Consider the following 20,844-nt stretch of genomic DNA (forward strand, 5'->3'; position numbering starts at 1 on the left):
CCAAGAGAAACGACTGTCCATATTATTGATTATAGACTAGCCTAATTAATAAATTGATTATTAATTACCTGAAAACTCTGTCTCTTGGGGATTTTATTTGCAACACTGAGAGATTAAGTCTTGATTTGCCCAAGGTCACACAACCAATATGTGTGAGAGGCAAGACTTGAAACTCCACTTTCCTGACCCCAAGGTTGGCCCTCTCTCCACTACTCCATACCATGCTGCTTCTCTTCTAGAGTGTATCATCTAGAAAATGTGTAATTAAAAAGGGAGGCAAGCTGAGTGATTGTGTAGCAAAAGACAAGGAAAAGGGCGGCTAGGTGGCACAATGAATAGAGCACTGGCCCTGGAGTCAGGAGGACCTGAGTTCAAATCAAGCCTCAGACACTTAGAACAAAACTAGCCATGTGACCTTAGGCAAGTCACTTAACCCCAATTGCCCTACCTTCCTCCCTCCAAAAAGCAAAAAAAAAAAAAAAAAAAAGAGAGAGAGACAGAGAGAGAGAGAAGGATAACAGATGAACTCCATGAGGGCTTTACCAAGCAAGGAGGAAGGCCTACAGAACACAAGACAGATCCTCTTCAAAGGGTTGACAGGAGACTAGGGAAAGAATCACACTAAATCAGGGTACATGAATGGATGACAACCTGCAACCAGGGAGGGAATACCCTCAATCACCCATTAAGTATGAAATTGCCATGTCTCCATAGTAGTTGACTATAGAAGGAATATAGCAGACAAAACCACTAAAGGTGCTAACGAGCAGTGCTGATGTCCAGCTATTTAAATCCAATTCTGTAATCTTATTATGGTATCTTAGGTAATTAAAAAACCCTAAAAAACCTGCCAGATTCAATATATCAATAGGAGAAATAAGAACATGTTAAGATAGAGAACATGTTAAAAGTATTCCTTTGCAAAAATAATTTTTAAATTCTAAAAAATTCTTATAAAAGTTGGTGGTGGTTTCCACTCATTGGGTTAAGATATTAGTTAATTTTTGGTGAATCCACCTCAAAATATGCTTTTATTTCAAAAGCCACCTTCTGCAGGGAGCCTTTCCCAAGCCCCTGAACAGCTAGCTTCCTCTAAGGTTAGCTACCATGTACTCCATATATATCTTATATATCCCTAATTATGTGTATGTTATCTTCCTTATTAAAAAGTAATCTCCTTGAGCACAACATGGACTGGTTTTGGTTTTTTTATACTTTCCACAGCTCAGCACAATGTCTTTCACACAGTAAGTTCTTAATAAATGATAGTTGGTTAACTGATTACCTTCTCCCTAGCTCTAATGTAAGGCACACTAATTTTATTTTTTCATTGCATGAATGAATATTTATTGAGTGTAAGATATGGGACTAGGGAAAGTAGAGCATACAAAGTACAAAAAGATAGAATTTTCCCTTTAAAAACTCAGAGATTTCAGACAACTGTTACTTGATAAGTATTATAAAAAAGGTACAAGTATATCACTATGAAAAATTGAGGAAAGAATAATAATGAAGGGACAGAATTCTATACAATCTACCAGGAGGAACTTAATTCTAAATCTTTTAGGTGTGTCAATAAAATCCTCTTTGGCCCCACTAACTAGCCTTATATCCTTCCCAACCAAAGTGACCTTCCTTGGCTACCCTTCTCCTTCTAGGTCCTTAGGCGTGGCCCTTTGACTGAGTCCAAGGGATTTGTTCTGTGAAGTTTGGATTCAGTCAAAGGGTGGCACATGAAGACTTAGAGGGCCACATGTGGCCTAGAGGCCACAAGTTCCCCACTCCTGACAGACCATAATAATTTTCTCTCTTGCTTAGAATGTTAGGACCATTAAGGCCAGGCCTCTCTTTGCTTCTCTATTTGTGTCTCCAGAGCTTAGCACAGTGCTTGGCGCAGAGCACACACTTTACTTTTTTAAAATTTAATTCATAATCTCAAATCTGAAAAAGACCTAAGAGGCTATCTTGTCAAAGACTTTTACCCTAGTTTTGGTCCTGGAAACCTTTGGCAGTATTTGGTGAAACCTGTACACCCCTATCAGAATAATGTTTTTCATTGCATAAAATAAAGGCACACTAATTTTGACATAACTTTGAATAGCAAAAAGTGTTATCTAAGTAATAACAACAATAACTGCTATGTATAGAGTATTTTAAATTTGCCATGAGGTTCACAATTACTATCCAAGAACTCATCTGAAGTTTACAACTTACTGAGGCAGGATCTATAGGTATTATTATTCCTATTTAACACAAGAGAAAACTGAGGTACAGAGAAGCTAAGTCACTTGACAGGGAAAAAAGCATCAGAGCAGGATGAAAAAATCAGGTCTTCCTAGTCCCAGATCCCACTTGGAATCTACTCTGCTATATTACCTTTCTAATTTGATCTCATATACTGAAGATTATTTAACTCAGGTTCAATGCAATCTACTTTTCAAATTTCTGATTTCACAGTTGATACGATACCTGTCCTGTGTATGCAAACTCCAGAGCTTGCTTTAAACCAAGGCTAGTCACACCATGTAAATTCACTTCATCAGCTCCACTTTCCACCATACATAGACTGAACATTGCCTGAGGGGAAAAAGAGAAAGCAATAGAGAGAGTTATAACATTCAAAATGGTGGGAAGGGAGGCAAAGGGAGACAATATATGGGGAAAAGGGAATGAAAGTTAGAGGTACCTGATGCATTTCCAAAGGCAATAAAATGAGTAGGTTGGAGCTAGAAGGCGCCTCTCATTTTACAGATATGGAAACTGGTTGTGTCTTGCCCATACTTACAGGGCCAGGATTAAATACAAATATTCTGATTCGAAATTTGCCATTCTTTTGATTGTGTTATACTGTTTCTACAAGATGAGTATGCATTATTTGTACAGATAATAATTATTTATTTAGGTATGTATACACATGAGGTATCATGATCTAATCAATGGACAGCTGTCTTCCAAGTCTTCCATGTTCTGCCTTTGTATATATACTGGCTATGTGACTCTGGACAAGTCACTTAACCATGTGTGGAGTACAGGGACCCCAAAAATCCCCTACCCAAAACTGAAAAGTCAGAGGTGTCTCAAGATAAAAACAGGAAGCTTTTATTCAGTTCTCACGAGAAAAGGGCATCATCCCCCACCAGGACAAACCAATGGAACGAGCCATGTTACATAAGACAAAGCAAAGCTTTATACCCTAACACAGTCAAGCCACCTCCCACCACTATCCCTTGCTTCCATTGTCTGGGAGGCGTGCTTACAGTCTGAGCGCAAAATCCTCTCCAATGACAAGGAACAAGGAAGCCCGCCACTATCCCTTAGTGGCTGGGAGGCAGGCTTACGGTCTAGGCTCGAAAAGGACAAAGAACAGGGAAACAGAGTATAGCCAATCCAAATGTATTTGGCAAACACTGAAGCAAGGAAGGAAGAAGGGTCCTGAAAGACTTCTAAAGGGGTTTAATGCTAATGTGGCAGCAAGGAAGGGGGAAGGGTCCTAAGTTATGTAATTTCTTAGGAAACCCAGGACTCAGCTCTGTCTGGTCTTACAAAAGGTCTGTCTCTGATTACAAGATAATTTCTCTCTATTTCTTTCCTCACTCTTAAGAAGTCTTCACAGAGGGTGTTATTCCACTCAATCAAGAGTACAAAGCCTGAAGCTGAAGAGAGACCTGCATTCAATGGAGAAAAGCTCCATTGAGAATGGGTTTTCTCACCAATTAAAGTTCTCTTTATCAGGGAAATCACTAAATCTAGTCTGTCTCTGTCTCTCCTCTCTCATTTTAAAGTTTGATTTTCTTTTTATAAATCTTTTTTTTCCTCATTGCTCACAGGTATGAGATTACAGCATGTATGTTGAGACTGATGGCCCCAAAAGGTTTTGTATTTCATAAAACTATCTACACTTGGACCCTGCAGTTTTGGCATGGAAAGTTAAAGGGTTTCCCTAAAGGTTACTTGAGCCAATTTAATTTTTATGAATGATTCCTTTTCTCTCTCAAGAAAAACCCTACTACCAGAACTTGGAGCTCAGTTAGGGTTCCCTAAGAAGAATTAACTGATGAGAGTGCCTCTCAGGGTTTAGGTGCTGGTTCCTCTGGCAAAACTCTACCTCTTTACCTAAAGAGAGTCACAGAACCAGGGAAGCCAGAAAGTGGAGGTGAGAAGAGAGAACATTCCAGGCTCTGGGGACCACCAGAAAAAATGCTTTGAATTAGGGTCTTGTTCGAGGTACAGCAAGGAGGCCAGTTTTAATGTATCACAGGGTACATGGGTGAGTATAAGGTGTAAGAAGACTAGAAACTAGCTAGAGGAAGAGGGGGCAGGTAATGAAAGGATTTGAATACCAAACAAAAGATTTTTTTATCTGATCCTGGGGGTGAGAGGGAGCCACTTATAACAAGGTAATTTGGAAAGTAAAGCATTAGGTACTGAAAGGATAAGGAAAGATTTCATTTAAATTACAGATTCTAAGAAACCAAGGGGAAGAAATAGTACATTCGTTCCTGGCAAGAGTCAATACAAAGAAACAGAGGTAGGAGATGAAATGCTATGTGGGAGAGAAATAGTAAGGTCAGTTCAGCTGGAGTATGGGAGAAAAAGCAATGCGTAGGAAGGCTGGGAAGGTACACTGGGACTAAATCTTATAGGGCTTTGAAAAATAAACAAAGCAATGTGTATTTTATCCTACAGGTTAAGGAGTAGAGAAGTGACAAGGTAAGATTTGTTCAGAAAACCATTTTGGGAGCTGCATGAAGAATGAAGTTTTTTGTTTTGGTTTGTTTTGGATTTTTTTTTGCTTTTTTTTTTTTGGGGGGGGGGGTGAGGGCAGTTGGGTTTAAGTGACTTGCCCAAGGTCACATTGCTAGATTTTTGTGTTAAGTGTCTGAGACCAGATTTGAATTCAGGTCCTCCTAACTCCAGGGCCTGTGCTCTATTCACTGCACCACCTAGCCACCCCAAGAATGAAGTTCTTAGGCAAGAACAAGGAAGAACTGGGAAAACTAGAGAGCAGTTTGGCAAAAAATAGATTTGGGGGGCAGCTAGGTAGTGCAGTGAATAGAGCACCGGCCCTAGAGTCAGGAGGACCTGAATTCAAATTTGATCTCAGACACTTAACACAAAACTAGCTGCATGACCTTGGACAAATCACTTTACCCCCATTGCCCTACCTTCCCCCCTCCAAAAGTTGAAAAAAAGCAAAAAAAAAAAAAGATTTAGACTGATGTCTATATCATATGCCACAATAAGCTCCATTGAACATGACTTCAACAAAAAGCGGCACATCATTTTTTAAAAGTAAAAGAGATTGAAGTAATTTCTACAACCATGGCCAGAGGATAAATTCTTAACCAAAAAGGAGTAGAAGTAATCATAAAAGATAAAATGCCCAACTTCAATTACATAAAATTAAAAAGCTCAAACAAAATAAATGCAAGTAGAAGAAGAGATAATATCACAGAGAATCTATGAAATGAAGTATCTCATAAAAATTTGTTATCCAAGATACACAAGAAATTGACACAAATAAATATGATTAAGAGACATACCCTCAATAGATAAATCATGTAAGCAAATAGTTTGCCAAAGGGATGATACAAATTTTCAACAATAAGATCAAATGCTCCAAATCACTAATAAGAAAAATGTAAATTAAAACAGACTTTACCTAATACCTAACAAATTTTCAAAGATGATAAAAGATGGAAAGAGAACATTCAAGTGACTATGTAGGGGAAGACAAGAAGACTAATATATTATTGGTAGAACTAAAAATTAGTCTAACTGCTATAAAAAATCTGGAATTATACAAGAGAAATCACTGAACTAAACAATTTATAATCTCTATTCTGGGCAAACAGGCCAATAAGGTATGAAACAGAAAGAAAAATCAAATATATAAGAAAATATTATATATATAGCATATATTTTATATAATATGTATTTATATATTATATACAAATATATAAATATATAGAAGAAAATATTCCCTATTCCCTAAAATATCCATATTCCTTATTCTCAACATATAGACCAAGAGGGTATGAAACAGCAAGAAGTTTATTCCATAGGAGTATATCCACGGCAACACTGCAAAAAAAAACTATGAACACAAAATTGGTATCCAATAACTGGGAACAGATGATAACACATTCTCCTGTCCTTTCAGTAGAGAAGTAAGGTAGATTTAGAGCTGGAAGGGATTTTAAGGGATATCTAGTCCAATCCCCTAGCCTGACATATGAAGAAACTGAAGTAAAGAGAGGTTAAGTGACTTGCTCAAGGTCATAGAGGATAAGAACCATGATTTGAACTTGGCTCTTATGAAAATTCCACATTCTTCCACTATGCCATATCGCTTCTTTGGTTGAACTTCGCTTAAATGATTTTTCTTTCTAACATGGGAAGATTTACTGGCAAGGTGAGAATATTAGGAAATGACTAGTATAAGGCAAAAAGAAGCATCAACAAAACTTTTTTTTAAATTTTCCTCTACACATTTATAACAATTAAAGAGGTATCAGATCATTATTTTAGGAAATATATTTTCATATTTGGTTTTTGTTGCTATTAACATGAACAAAACTAACAACCTTCCTTTCAAAATGATTTAACCTTGATGCTTCATGAGACATACAGTGCCATCTACTTTACCCAAGTGAAATTAGAACCCAGTAAATAAACAGTGGATCAGCTTTACTAAACAATTAACTATGATTTGGCTTTGAACATTCATTAAATTTAATAGAATCAAATGGCTTGCCCAGAGCTTCAAATAATCAGTCTGTACTCAATTCACAGAAGAAAAAATACACATGCTAAAAAATGACTCAAGGGGTGGAAGGTGGCGCAGTGAATAGAGCACCAGCCCTGGAGTCAGGAGGACCTGAGTTCAAATCCGACCTCAGACACTTAACATTTACTAGCCATGTGACCTTGGGCAAGTCACTTAAGCCCAACTGCCCTGTCTTCCCCCCCTTCCGAAAAGCAAATAAATAAATGAAAAATTATTCAATGAACACAACACTTATATTTCTGTCTTTATACAGAGAGAATATTACCATCCACTTAATAGTAAGTGAGAAACTCTGAAAGGTTTCCTTCCCATTCCCCCACCCCCAGTTGATCCATCAATTCACTCACATGATCTTCCTTATGACCAAAGACATATGTTAGCAAAGTAACTACCTACAGTTTAGGAGGCAGTCAGTATATACTGAATAGAGGGTTGGGATGGGGTTTTTTTTCCTGTAAAAATGCTAACTTTTTTTTTTTTTGCCTTTTTGGAGGGCAATTGGGGTTTAAGTAACTTGCCCAAGGTTACATGGCTAGTTATTTTTAAGTGTCTGAGGCCAGAACCGAACTTGGGTCCTCCTGACTCTGGGGCCGGTAATCTTACTTACTGCGCCCCTTAGCCTCCCCAAAAATGCTAACTTTCAAAAAAAAACACCAAAAGAAGTTAAGTAAGGACTCCACTATTACTGCTACTATTTGATATAGCACTAGAAATTCTAGCTATAGTGATAAAAAAAATTCAGGGACTAAGCACTGGCAAAGAAGAAATTAAATTATCTCTTTCTGCAGATGATATGATGATGTACTTAGAGAACCTTAGAGAGTCAACTAAAAATTTATTGAAGCAATCAACAGCTTTAACATAGTTGTAGGACATAAAATAAATCCACATGAATCATCTGTATTTCTACATATTACTAAAATAAACCAGAAGGAAAAGACAGAAACAGCAATTCTATTTAAAAATAACTACACAATGTATAAAATACTTGGGAGTCCACCTGCCAAGGCACAAATAGGAACTCTATGAATACTCTTTACAGAAATAAAGACATATCTAAATAAATGGATAAATATTAATTGCTCATGGGTAGGTCAAGTGAACATAATAAAGATAACAATACCACCTAAATCACTTTACTCATTCAATGCCATACCAGTTACACTACTGAAGGATTACTTTAGAAACCTAGGAAAAATAATAACAAAATTCATCCAGAAGAATAAAAAGTCAAGAAAATAAAAGGAAATAATGAAAAAAAAACCTGGAAAAAAGGAGAGCAGTAACAGATCTCAAACTATACTAAAAAGCAACAATCATCAAATCAACAAACAAACTTTGGTACAAGGTAAGAAAAAGAGAAGTTGATGAGTGGAACAGACTAAGTATATAACGTACAGAAGGACAGGAATCTACTAGTATAATATTTAATAAACCCAGAGACTACTACTGCATTAAAAACATAACTGAAAATCTGTTTGGAAGAAACTAGGTATAGATGAACATTTCATGTCATATCCTAAGATATACCCAAATAGGTATAAGACTTAGGCATAACGGGTATCAAAAGCAAGTCAGAGAATCAAGGAAGAAAATACCTTTTTAATGGATGTGGGAAAGATATGTCTATGGATTAGAGAAGGGGTCACAATCAAACAAGGGATAGAGAAGACAAAAGAAAATAAAACAGACAATTTTTAATATATAAAATTAAGTTTTTGCACAAACAAAACTAAAGCTGCTAATATTAGGAGGGAAATAGGCAAAAAAAAAAAAATCTTTGCAGCTACTTTCTTTGAAAAAGATCCTATTTAGAAGATAAATAAGGAAATGGATTTGGAATTACAAAAATGTCCCCAAAGTCATTACAATGTGCACTGCTAGGCTTATAGCCAGCCCAAAGAGTTCAAAGACAGAGGAAAAGGATGCATATCTACAAAAATATTTATACCAGCTCTTTTCATTATAGTAAAGAATGAAAAACTAAGTGCGTGCCCATCAGTTGGGAAATAGGTGAACCGATCATAGAATATAAATGTAATGGAATACTATTATGCCAAAAGAAATGATGAAAGGGATGGTTTCAGTGAAATCTGAGTACAGACCTGCATAAACTGACACAGAATGAAGTAAGCAGAAGAAGGAGAACAATTTATATTATAACAACAATATAGGGGAAAAAAAGATTGAAAGACTTATGATCTCAATGCAGTGATCAACCATGAATGCAGAAGACTAATGATGAGTCATCCTACCTTGCTCCAGACAGAGAGGTGATGAACTAAATTGTACAACTGAGACATATTTCTTAGACATGATCAATGCAGGAGTTTCTTTTACTTGACTGTGAATATCTGTTATAAGGATTTTGTTTTAATTTTTTATTTAATGGGAAAAGGAGGAAAGGAGAGGGAGAGAAAAAATTAATTTAAAAAAACCTCACTGGTCCATATAGAGATTGAATTCTCATTAACAGTATCGTATAGCCATATGGGGTACCCAGACATTGTTGGCTCATCAAGGGTAGAAATTTCAATTTATTTGCATAGAATCATAGAATGTTAGAACTGGAAGGTTCTTGAGTTCCTATTTTGTGAAGACTAATTAAAGGAGCTGAGGATGTGTAACCTGTAGAAAAGAAGATTAGGCATGGGGCAGGAAGGTGGGAGATGGAGGTAGTAGATAATGAGAGCAGTTCAAGCATCTGAAGGGCTCTCATGTGGAAAAAAAGGAATAAACTCATTTTGGCCCTGAAGGGCAGATCTTAAAAGTGGTGGGTGAATGTTGTCCAATAATTTTTTAAATTATCTCTCCTGGATCTATTTTCCAGGTCAGTGGTTTTCCCAATGAGATATTTCACATTGCCTTCTATTTTTTTCATTTGTTTGGATCTGTTTAATAGTATCTTGATTTCTCATAAAAGCCACTAGCTTCCATTTGCTCCAATCTAATTCTGAAGGAATGATTTTCTTCAGTGAGCTTTTGAGATTCTTTTTCAATCTGTCAAATTTGGCTTTTTAAGGCATTCTTCTCCTCATTGCCTTTTTGAGCCTCTCTTGCCATCTGAGTTAGTCTATTTTTAAGGTGTTATTTACTTCAGTCAGGTTGTTGACTCTCATTTCATAATTTTCTTGTATCATTCTCATTTCTCTTCCCAATTTTTCCTCCACTTCTCATTTGATTTTCAAAATCCTTTTTAAGGATTTTTTTTAGGATGGCCTGTAACCAGCTCGTATTTTTCTTGGCAGCTTTTGGTGTAGGAGTTCTGACTTCTCTGTCTTCCTCCTGTTCCATGCTTTGATCCTTTTTGTCCCCAAAATAGGAGTCTAATGTTGGATTCCTCTGTTTGCTTTGCTTTACTCGTTTACTCATGTTGCCACTCAATTACTTGACTTTTGGGCTTTTTGCCACAGTGGGACTCTGCTACCAGACAGGGGAGCTTCATACCAAATGCTGGGGTTTTCTCAGCTGCCGAAGATATTGGTTGGGTGCCTTCTCTGAAGCCTCCACACGCTCTGGCAAGCTGGTCACACACCCCAGGACCTCCACCTGAGACCACAATCCAGATTCAAGCAGGTTAAAGCAAGAACGATTACCTCTCAGACTGGTGTCTTGGTCCCCCTACAGTCTACAGGCCAGGAGCTGAAGCTGCCACATGGCGGTGGCTGTACGACCACAGTGCCTCAGAAGCTTCTCCCTCCAGGGGATAAAGGCTGACCACACTCCCAAACTACTGGATCCCAAAGTCCACACTGCACTGACCTCTCACTTTGTTTTTAACATCTATGAGTTGATAATTCTGGAAACCACCACAGCTGCTGGTGATCTGAAGTCTCTCCAGCTGGAGGCTGGTCAGGCCCACCCTGGAGCTAAAACCTCTGGCTCAAGCAGGGCTGGGGTTGGCTCCCACAGCACTGCGCTGGCTGCTCCCTGCCAGCCTGCCAGGGTGTCCTCAGCAGGAGGTTAGTTTCTCTGTGTCATTTTGTGGATTCTGTAGCTCCAAAGTTTGTTCAGAGTCACCTTTTACATGAATTGGAGGTGGTGGCAGCCCAGAGCGTGGGTGAATGTTGTAAAGAAGCAAACAAAAGACAGAGATAAAGAAACACTTTAACCATGAAAGCTACCAAAAGTAGAACAAACTGCCTCTAGAATTAGTGGTTTCTCTCTTACTATAAGTCTTAAATAAAAGTTGGATGACCAACTTGTTGGATATGTTGTAATCTTCAATCAGGTCTGGATTAGACTAGTCTCTGAGGACCCTTCACAGTCTTGAGATTCTGTAGTTCAGTGAAGACATTTGCTCAATGGCACCATTAAAAGCAGAATAGGGACAAGAAATCCTACCGGTATGAACTAATCATTGCATCTTACTATGCTTTTATTCTTTTCTCCTGATAGCACCTGAAACAAGATGAAGCAACTGGTACATTATATATTCTTACTCTAAGTGATATAATAAATTTGTACTCTTGTTTTCTGAGCAAAGCCACCTTAACTGAGAGGTTCTAAATTAATAAAAGACAAAGAATAATTATGAAGGTGTTAGTCATTAAAATGAACCAAACATATTACCCAATGTTAACAACCTAGAGCTTTTTATATCAGTTGCCAATTCAAAAATTTAATTCTTTTGTGTGAATGAAGCAATTGCTGCTAAGACTATGGGGGGTTGTAACTTTAAATCCACTTAGGAAGTTAATTGGCTACTATTCTTTTTCCTTTTTTTTTCCTTTATTTTTCTTTTCTTTTTTCTTTTTTATGGCTGTGTCTTCCAAACTATATTTAGAAAGATAATGAAAGCCTCACCACTAGAGGTTAAATCCTATTATAACAAATCCAAAATAATGAACTCAAATGCAATAAAAAACCTTTCGAAGTTCTTGGTAATAGGTCTTTCATTTCACAAACTTAATATAACAAAATGCCAACTCCCCCAAAAAGAATAAGGATATCCAATGGAAGAACCCATTTACAGGTAGATTTACATTAAATTTCTCAAATACTTCTTTCCCAGAGCTAAGATGGCAGATTAGAGGCAACCCAATTGAATTCTCAAGATCCCCCCACCAAATTACTTTAAAATAATACCTCAAACCATATTTTGAAGTGGCAGAGTAAACAAAAGATCCGGATGAGACATTTTTCCAGACCCCCAAAAATGAATTCAGCAGGAGAAATTTGTGACAACAGGGTACAAGCCTGTCCAGAGCCAACACACATGGCAGCAATGGTGGCCACACCAGCAGCAACTTTGAGAGTTCTCAGCCAACAGACTATAACAAGGAGGAATGACTGGTCAGAAAGAGATTATAGAAGACCCACTGTTGGTACCAGGTACAGCTGGCACTGACTAGAAACTTTATTACCCAACTGTAGTTCTGGGTCACAGTTCTAGGGCAAAGAGGAGCTTTAGGGGTAGGTCACAAGGGAGCAGGGGCCCGGATTGCACTTGTGGATGCTGAGGACCAGGGACCTTTCCTGGGTAGAGACCAGAATGCAGACCAGGAGAGCAGTGACCACACCTCTCCCTACACCAATAGACCTTGGAAGCAACAAAAACTTGCAGACCCCCAGAACCAACTCTGAAAACAGCACCACAAAAAAGTCTGAAGCTTGGGACAGTGGCTTCCTTACCCTCCCAGGTTAGCAGAACCCAACTTTAACGTAAAGTTCAAAGTTAAGAAATAGGCTGGAAAAGTCAGCAAAAAAAAAATAGATAAAAAAGAATCTGACCACAAAAAGCTACTACAGTGGCAGGGAAGACCAAGACATAAACTCAGAAGAAGACAACAATGTGAAAACAATCACAAACCTCCTGCCCAAGAAAAATGCAAATTGAACCCAAGCCCAACAAGAATTCCTAGAAGAGTTAAAGAGAGAACAGTGGCAGAAGAAAAAAAATGGGAAAAGAAATGAGTGATACATGAAAATTATGAAAAGAGGAATAATAGGTGATAAAAGGAACACACAAATATTGAAGAAAATAATACCTTAAAAACAATTGGTCTAATGGTAAATGAAGCACAAAAATTCACTGAAGAAAAGAATGCCTTAAAAAACAGAATCGGTCAAATGGAAAATGAAGTACAAAAGTTCACTGAAGAAAATAATTCCTTAAAAATCAGAACTGAGCAACTGGAAGCTAATGATTCCATAAGATATCAAGAAAGAATATAACAAAGTTAAAAGAATGAAAATATAGAAGAAAGCGTGAAACATCCCATTAGAAATAGAACTGACCTGGAAAATAGATCAAGGAGAGAAAATTTAATAATTATTGAATTTCCTGAAAGCTAAGATCAAAAATCAGAGGCTAGATATTATATTTCAAAAATTATCAGGAAAACTACCCCAGTATCTTAGATCCAGAGAGTAAAACAGAAATTGAAAGAATTCACTGGTCACCTCCTGAAAGAGATACCAAAAGGAAAATTCCCAGGAATATTATAGTCAAATTCCAGAGTGCCCAGGTCAAAGAGAAAATACTTCCAAGTATCCCGGGAGAATTATTTCAAATATTGTTGAGCTCCAGTCAGGATCACACAAGATTTAGCAGTTTTCACAAGGATCTTTGTGAATACAGGGTGATCATATGCTAAAAATGAGATGCAAGAAATAGACAGCCTGAATAATACATCTTTACCCTCAAGACACTAAGAAGAAAAGAGAAAGGAATCCTATAGTACAGGGGATGTTATTGGCCTGGGGTGTTTCAACTTGTGTGTACATATATATGCATGTATGTGTGTATATGTACATACACTAACATATATTGTGTATGTACATATACATGTGTATATAACTGCATTTTGATGATTGGTTTCCTTTGTAATCCAACGTATTTTCTTTTAATTCATTTAAAAACATTCTGAGATGGGCTTCAACCAACTGCCAAAGGAGGGCCAACATGACCAAAAAAAAACCTCAAGAACTCCTGCTATAATGCAATGGGTAGGTATTTTACGGGTAATTTACAGAAGGAACACATGCACAATAACGGCAGAGCATGAGGAAGCGTGGTGGCCAGGACTGTAACTTGCATTACTGGAGGGAGTCCCAACACTGAAATCACAGACCCATGAACATATCAAGTATCAACCTCCATTCAAACTTACTGACTACAGATATAAATTTGTCAAATTTCTTCAGAGACCCTGCTATAAGTACTTCAAACTCCAGATCATGCAAATTTGATTTCATGCCATCAGCACACTTTAAATCTGTTATGCCAGTATTTAAAAATTCATTGTCTTAATATTAGACTGAACAAGAACCCACCTCAATGTCATCCATATGTAAATCTACAACGAACTCCTTAATATTCATGTCATGGCTTTCAAAGTGCTTTATATCACTACTTCATCTCATTACAATAAATAGTCCAGACCCCACAGGAAATGTACTAGTCAACCTGTTTATCTGGTATGTGCAGGAACTGATAAAATAGAAAATTCAAGGTGAAACCAATTTTAAGGTTTAATGAATTCTGTTTATGCAAAAACCCACTGTTGGAAGAAATTTCTCAGTTGTAGTTTATATTTATACTCTGACAAAGTGTAGTTACAAAACTGAAGTATCAAAGGCCAAACTGAAATAGTTACTTTCAGTTTACATCATCTTAAATTTGATTAGAGAATCTTTTTCTTGATAAAACTGCTAAGAAATGACAGTTATCTTACATTTCCCCTTTATTATTATAGATGGTTAAGCTTGAAATAATACTTATTCACCCCAAACCACTTTTATCTTATGCTTGATCATGCACCCAATCCATAATTACATTTGGCATATTACAGAGAATGGTGACCAGCTGTTCTCCATTTCCCTTAACAAACAGAAGAAAAATGAATTGGGCTTAAAATGCACAAGGGATTATCTGCATTAATTAAACAGAAGAACTTCCTGAGAGCAAAGGTTACTAAGAAATGGAGAAGGTTACCAAGGGAGATGACTACATGTGCTTTCCTGAAAGTCTTTCAGAAGCAAACAGTGCAAAATGGTTTAAGTCAATGGTCCCCAATCAATAAGGAGAATAAGATATATTGGTTGATCTTAAAGTTTTATGTGGTAGATCTCCAGATATTGCTGATATTATGGCCTCTCTCTGCCAATGTCCCCCACTTCACCCCCCATTTTCTCCATCCTTACCCCTACCTCAGCACATATTCCTATGCCCTCTCCCACACTTTCCTATTTTGGCAGAGTCATCTCAAAGCTCTGAGGATAATGGAAAATGCCTCCTCAGTAAAAAATTGGAGATAACCTGTTAAAGTAACACTTTCTTAAAATTAGGGGCAGGGATTAATCACTGTTTCTGATGGCAATATATTTTCTACATTTTGCATTACAAGGAAAAAAAATCTGTTATAACTTTGGTTATGTGCTTCCACACATCCTGCTTCCAAAAAAAAGAAACAAAAATAAATAAAAGGTCATTTACTTCACATCCTGGGATTCATCACATTTGGAAATTTGCTCCAACAGGAAGGACCTTGACCTTGGAAGATACCAATCACAGAAAGTAATTACTGTAGCTTGTGTCACAAGCTGACACCAGAGGGCTTCCTAAGTTCATAATGTTCAAGTTGAGCACTCATTCCAGTTGCCTGACGCGCTACTTCTTAGTGAAATTTTATGGGCTTCTTGTGGACTATAAGAAGAATTGTGGAAAGAAAAAGGAAAGGAGGAAGGGAGGGAGGGATAGAGGGTGGGAGAAAGGAACAAAGGAAGGGACATTCACTTGTAGTTGTAAGGTATTGGTAATATAAATTATCCCTTTCCTATTTGAGGGCATTCCTGGACAAGTTTTAGGTGAGTGCTCAAGAAAAGAACTAAAGTTTTTTTTTTTTTTTTACTTACTTAGAAGTCTGGAGAAGTAGCTGGTTATGGGAGCACACAGTGAGGACTGACTGGCAACAGGTTATTATATCAGAGGGATTCACACAGGGACCAACCCTTAATATTATCTACCATGGTACTCAACCTTTCTAAGATGCTTAACTTTAATACAGATTCTGGAGATTCATATATTAAAACAAAACAGTACAAAATAGAGAAAAGTGAACAAAGGCACTCTAAGTTTCTTGAAGCCATGAACCATATATTTTAATCTTGCTCTCTCCTGAACATAACATAGTGCCCTCTTCTGTACTCATTCACTTTTACACAAAACCTTTTTCATGATAGCATATGCTACTGTCGGATAAATAATGGTGTAACAAAAAGGAAAATATTAAGGCTGAAGCATGCAATCTTGCTATTAAGAAGTGTAGACTATGAATTTGTCTTTACACTGAAGAATTTGGTTTTAAGTCTTAAGCTTAGAGTTTTGTTCCCCACTCCTGAAAGACTTCAAAATGTGCTACATACTATATTACAAGCAAGAATCAGTGACGGGGTCAAAAGTGAATAAACATACAAAACGAGAACTAATAAACTACACAGAAGGTTAAAAGATATTTCACTCTAAGGTCAGTGAAATTTAGGAGTGGTTGTATTTGGTTACAGTGTTAGATCTAAGTTGTTGACTACTGACTACATTAAAGGATTAGGTTAAGAGAACGTATGGGAAAAGGGTAAATGGACAGACTTTTTCTTTTATGTTTTAGCCTGGCAATCACAAGGCAATCAAAAATGCTCTTTGAAAGTCAATATTGTTATTTAAGCTGCTCTTCATTTCCACAAATATTAGAAATCTCATCAAGGGAGACTTCGACTATACAAAAGGAAGAATGTATTGACATCTGGAAATTTTAGACAATGGAACAAAACCTAAAGATGAATTAAAAAGAAACATAATCTATCATGGGCTAAATTGTTCAGAAAGACAGATGACATCAGAGCACAGTATGAATGAAGAAATGTGATATATGGAGCTGCAATGTTTTACAGGAGAAAATTTACAAACCAAAATTGGTAAGGTATAGCTCCTAGCATATAGTTTTACCTACAGGACTGCCCTGACTTCAGTAAAATTTACAGTTGTTATGACTTGCCCTTGGCTGATGGTGACCTGCTGCCATCATAAATGATAAAATCATAAATCTTTCTGATTGAAAACCCTATTTGTGGGAATTAGATCCATTGCAAGGGCATGTTGTAGCCAGGGATATGGACTTATGGTGAGTTATTCCTCCTAAAGATCACACAGAAATGACATGGATTAGGTCCTAAGAACACAGTACATGGGGTCAAGGTTCTTTGAGTCATGGTAACTGACATAATACTATAGGAAGTGGCACCACCTAATGTAGACTGACCTACCATGAAAGATACTGAGAGGGGGGAAAGAGAAGCTAGGGTCTATTGCCTCCCTCCCCAAAATAAAGGAGAAAAAAGAGGGGGAAAAGAGGGTTATGGAAGCTTTTTTGTTAAATTTGCGGAAAAGAATATAAGGAAGTTCAGAATGAAACAGTTAAGAATAGTTTGGAAAATAACATGTTAAATGCAAGCTGTCATAATATAGATTCATAGATTCTCATATAATTCTCTTATGCTTTATTTTGTATATGGAAATGTTCATGAGGAGGTGTTTGTTAAATTTAGAATAATTTTTTTAAAGAAACTGACAATGAAACTCTATTCCATAATGGAAAGCAAGTGAAATGGGGATATAATAGGCATTTATCTTTATCATATGGGACTGTTTAAATATATTTTCTATTCAGAAACCATATGTAGGTATGGAGTTAAGCTGGTCATAGATAATATATACAAGGAACATCTAGTTTTCTCAACTCCAAACCATCATCATTATAAGTTCAGTTTTTGAACTGAAAGGAACCTCAGAAGCCAAGTCTTAACTCCCTCATTTTACAAGTGAAGAAAATGAAGTTCACAGAGTCTCATAGAATCATATATTTAGATCTGGAAGGGATTGTAGAGACCATCTAGTCCAATGCCTTCATTTTACAGATGAAGAAACTGAAGCAGAAAAACATTAAGTGATGTGCCCAGGGTTATATGGCTATTAAGCATCTGAGACAGGATTTGAACCCAGGCTTTCCTATTCCAACACTCTCTCTACTACACCAGGCTGCCTCTCTCACTGTCAAGACAGCCAAAGTATTCCACTGCTACCCTTGTAATGTCAGAGAGAGGAAGGCCTCCCCAAGAAAAACATGCACAAGAGTCACCCAGGTTGAGCAGCCTAGGTTCTGTATCGTTGGAGGGAACTTCCAAATTCATAAAATCACAGATCCATTTGAGGGTGAATAGACTCAATTTGTAGCAGGGTATTTTCATAGTTTGGGCAAATGATCTATTTCTCAGTGCTTCAGGCCACTCTATAAAAATCATGTTATAGACAACTCATCTGAATTAAGGGAAAATAATTTCCCCACAAAGGACATCCCTGCATCATGGAAATCACAGGTCCAAACCTCTCCACCTGAAAAAGAGGGAGAGAGGGAAAGGGAGAAGGAAGAGGGGAGGGGGAGGAAGATAAGGAGGGGGAAAGGAGGGAGGGAAGGGGAGAGGGAGAAGGAGAGAGAGGAGAGAGAGAAGGAGAGGGAGAGAGAGAGAGAGATTATATAGTAAAAGGCAGGTTGGACATTTGCTTTGCTGGAGAGTCAGTGCGGAGGGAAGCTACTAGGGAATAGTGGATGAGGATAGAAAGGCTACTACTGCGTAATATAGCCATGGTCATTAGAAGGAATCCTTCTCCTCCATTTCCTTGGGAAATATCAGTAGAATAGTCTATCCATGACCAAAACAGCTTAAGTGTAAGGTAGGTCTAAGCTACCCCTTCCTGCCATACAGGTTAACAACAGCCTCATTATTCTATATGCCCTTCTTTGAACCTACTCCAGTTTTATCATCTCTTGAGATGGTGACCAACTGTACCTAATATTTCAGACACACCTAGAGTTGGTGACTATTTCCTATTTTCTCCTGCCTTTAAAAGCCTACAAAAGCAAGGGGAAATTTTTACCTGTGGGTTTCTATTCTATCTTCCTTCATCCTGCCTCCTCAGCTCCACTGTTGTGAGTTCATCCAATATTGGGGCCCAGACTGTGAAAGCACACTGTAAACATTCTCAATGGAATCTTTTTTTTTTTTTTTAAGCAATCGGAGTTAAGTAACTTGCTCAAGCTTACACGGCCAGTTATTTCTGGGTGTGGTGCTGAGTATCTGAGCCCAGATTTGATCCAGGTCATCCCAACACTGGAGCCGGTGCTCTTACTCGCTGAGCCACCTGGCCGCCCCTAAACAATTGGGGTTAAGTAACTTGCTCAAGGTTACACGGCCAGGTGTTTCTGGGTGGGTGCTAAGTGTCTGAGCCCGGGATTTGATCTCCAGGTCTTCTCAACACTGGAGCCGGTGCTCTTACTCTCTGTGCTACCTGGCCGCCCCTCTCAATGGAATCTTGAAGCTTCTTCACTCCATTAAACACACCTTGGTATCTTCTCTTTCCCTGTGGCCATCATAATTTCACCCCCAACTCATGTCTCAACTTTCTATTGTCTTATAATCCCTGTCATCCAGATGTAAGATAAGGGGATCACAGATTTAGAGCCACAAAGGATGTTGGAGGATAACCTTTTTCCTTCTCCTTTACTTTACAGAAGAAACCAAGAATCAGAGAGGTTAAATAATTTGCCCAGATAGTAAGTGGCAAAGCATGGATCTAAATCCAGATCTGATTCCAAATCTAGTAGCACTTCTACCAGCCCACGCTTCTCTGTCTCTGTGTCTCTGTCTCTGTCTCTGTCTCTCACACACACACATACACATCCTGCTACAATTCCTGCCTTACTCACATACTCATTTAAACCTCATCTATCTGACTCCAGGCTCCATCTTCTTCTATCTACCACTTCCATTGTGCTTTTTGAAATCTCCATTCCAATGAAAGTAAACTCCGCTTCACCTTAAACATATGAAATTTTTTTTTCATGAAATGAACAAATGAAAATTTCTTTTATAAACATTCCACCATGCTTCATTTACTGAAAGTCGACTTTCCCCTGAGGACTCCACATCTGTTGCTACTGTCTAATACTGGCCAATACTCTTCCCCCTACTGACCCCTCGCTCCTATATCACAGGGCCTGGAAGTGGAGTCATACTACTCTTTGCTCCACATTTTACTTCCAGGCCATTGCTCATCTATTAGCATCCAACTATCCCTCCTTTGAAGTTCACATCATCCCAAAATACTACATAGGTCAAGTATTGTTAACCTAGACCTCTTCCCTCAAAGGGGAAAGGAACATAGCAACAGAAACAGTCAAAGGAATGTACTAACCTGTGTGTTCATCTTTACCTAATATATGTATAACTTACTCAAGATTTAATTATGATTCCTGTAGTCTAAGGTGCCGAAGGTTCCCTCACCTTAAATAAACACATTCCTAAAACAAACTGGATCCTTTTGTTTACTCCAGAATATAAAAGAGTGTAAAGTTCAGAAGCCATTGAGGACATTCTAGCAGACTTGCCCAGCTCCTGGCTGGATGTTATCTGTACTGTGCTATGTACTGAATTAGGACAAAAGGGATCCAGGTGGCTATGTGTTGGTCTGGCACATGTTCTCATTCTATCTTTTGTTTTGATACCAATAAATTGAAAACAGAAAAATTCCTAAGATATCTCCTGCATCTTTCTTAGAACCAAAAGCAAACTATACCATTACACCAGCCTCTCCCGCTCATCTCCAAGATGTTACTTCACCTTTCTTAACTTCGGAAGCTGGCTTAGTCTTCTTCATCTCTTCTCCCACCATCATTGAGAGATTTCAATATGCCTACTGATGGCATTTTTAGCATCTTGTCCTTGAATTTCCCAACAGCTATAAATGATAACTCTACTATTTTTACCATACAACAGTATGGTCATACTCTACTTCTCCACTTGCTCAAAACTGCTCTACATTCAAAATAATGAACTTTGAAATGCCCCTCTGTGAATCTCCTGTTCTTCTACCTCTCCTACTCACACTGGTCACTTGTCCCCTGATTATTTCCTGTTCTTCCAGGCTATCAAGCTTGTTCTAGCTTCACTTTCCTTTCCTTACCTGGTCATGATCCTATGATCAAAATAATTCCCATTCC

General features: G+C 37.8%; 1 protein-coding gene across 6 annotated transcripts in view; it reads right to left on the minus strand.

Moving 5' to 3' along the window:
* KLHL32 (kelch like family member 32) overlaps positions 1-20,844 on the minus strand; it is a 333,784-nt gene that overhangs the window by 156,012 nt on the left and 156,928 nt on the right. For 5 of the 6 annotated variants that reach the window (XR_011166280.1, XM_069077193.1, XM_069077191.1 and 2 more), the window contains one exon: positions 2,470-2,577. The exons of the other annotated variant lie outside the window; for it this stretch is intronic. Coding sequence is in view for 4 of the 5 variants with exons in the window: in XM_069077193.1 (XP_068933294.1) it covers positions 2,470-2,577 (108 nt within the window). In the remaining variant the exon portion in view is untranslated. The remainder of the gene's footprint in view (positions 1-2,469; positions 2,578-20,844) is intronic. 6 annotated transcript variants of the gene reach the window in all.

The sequence above is a fragment of the Petaurus breviceps genome, unplaced genomic scaffold (assembly GCF_028583685.1).
Source record: "Petaurus breviceps papuanus isolate PSGF00001 unplaced genomic scaffold, PetGlider_PUasm1.0 90977, whole genome shotgun sequence".
Lineage (NCBI taxonomy): Eukaryota > Metazoa > Chordata > Mammalia > Diprotodontia > Petauridae > Petaurus > Petaurus breviceps.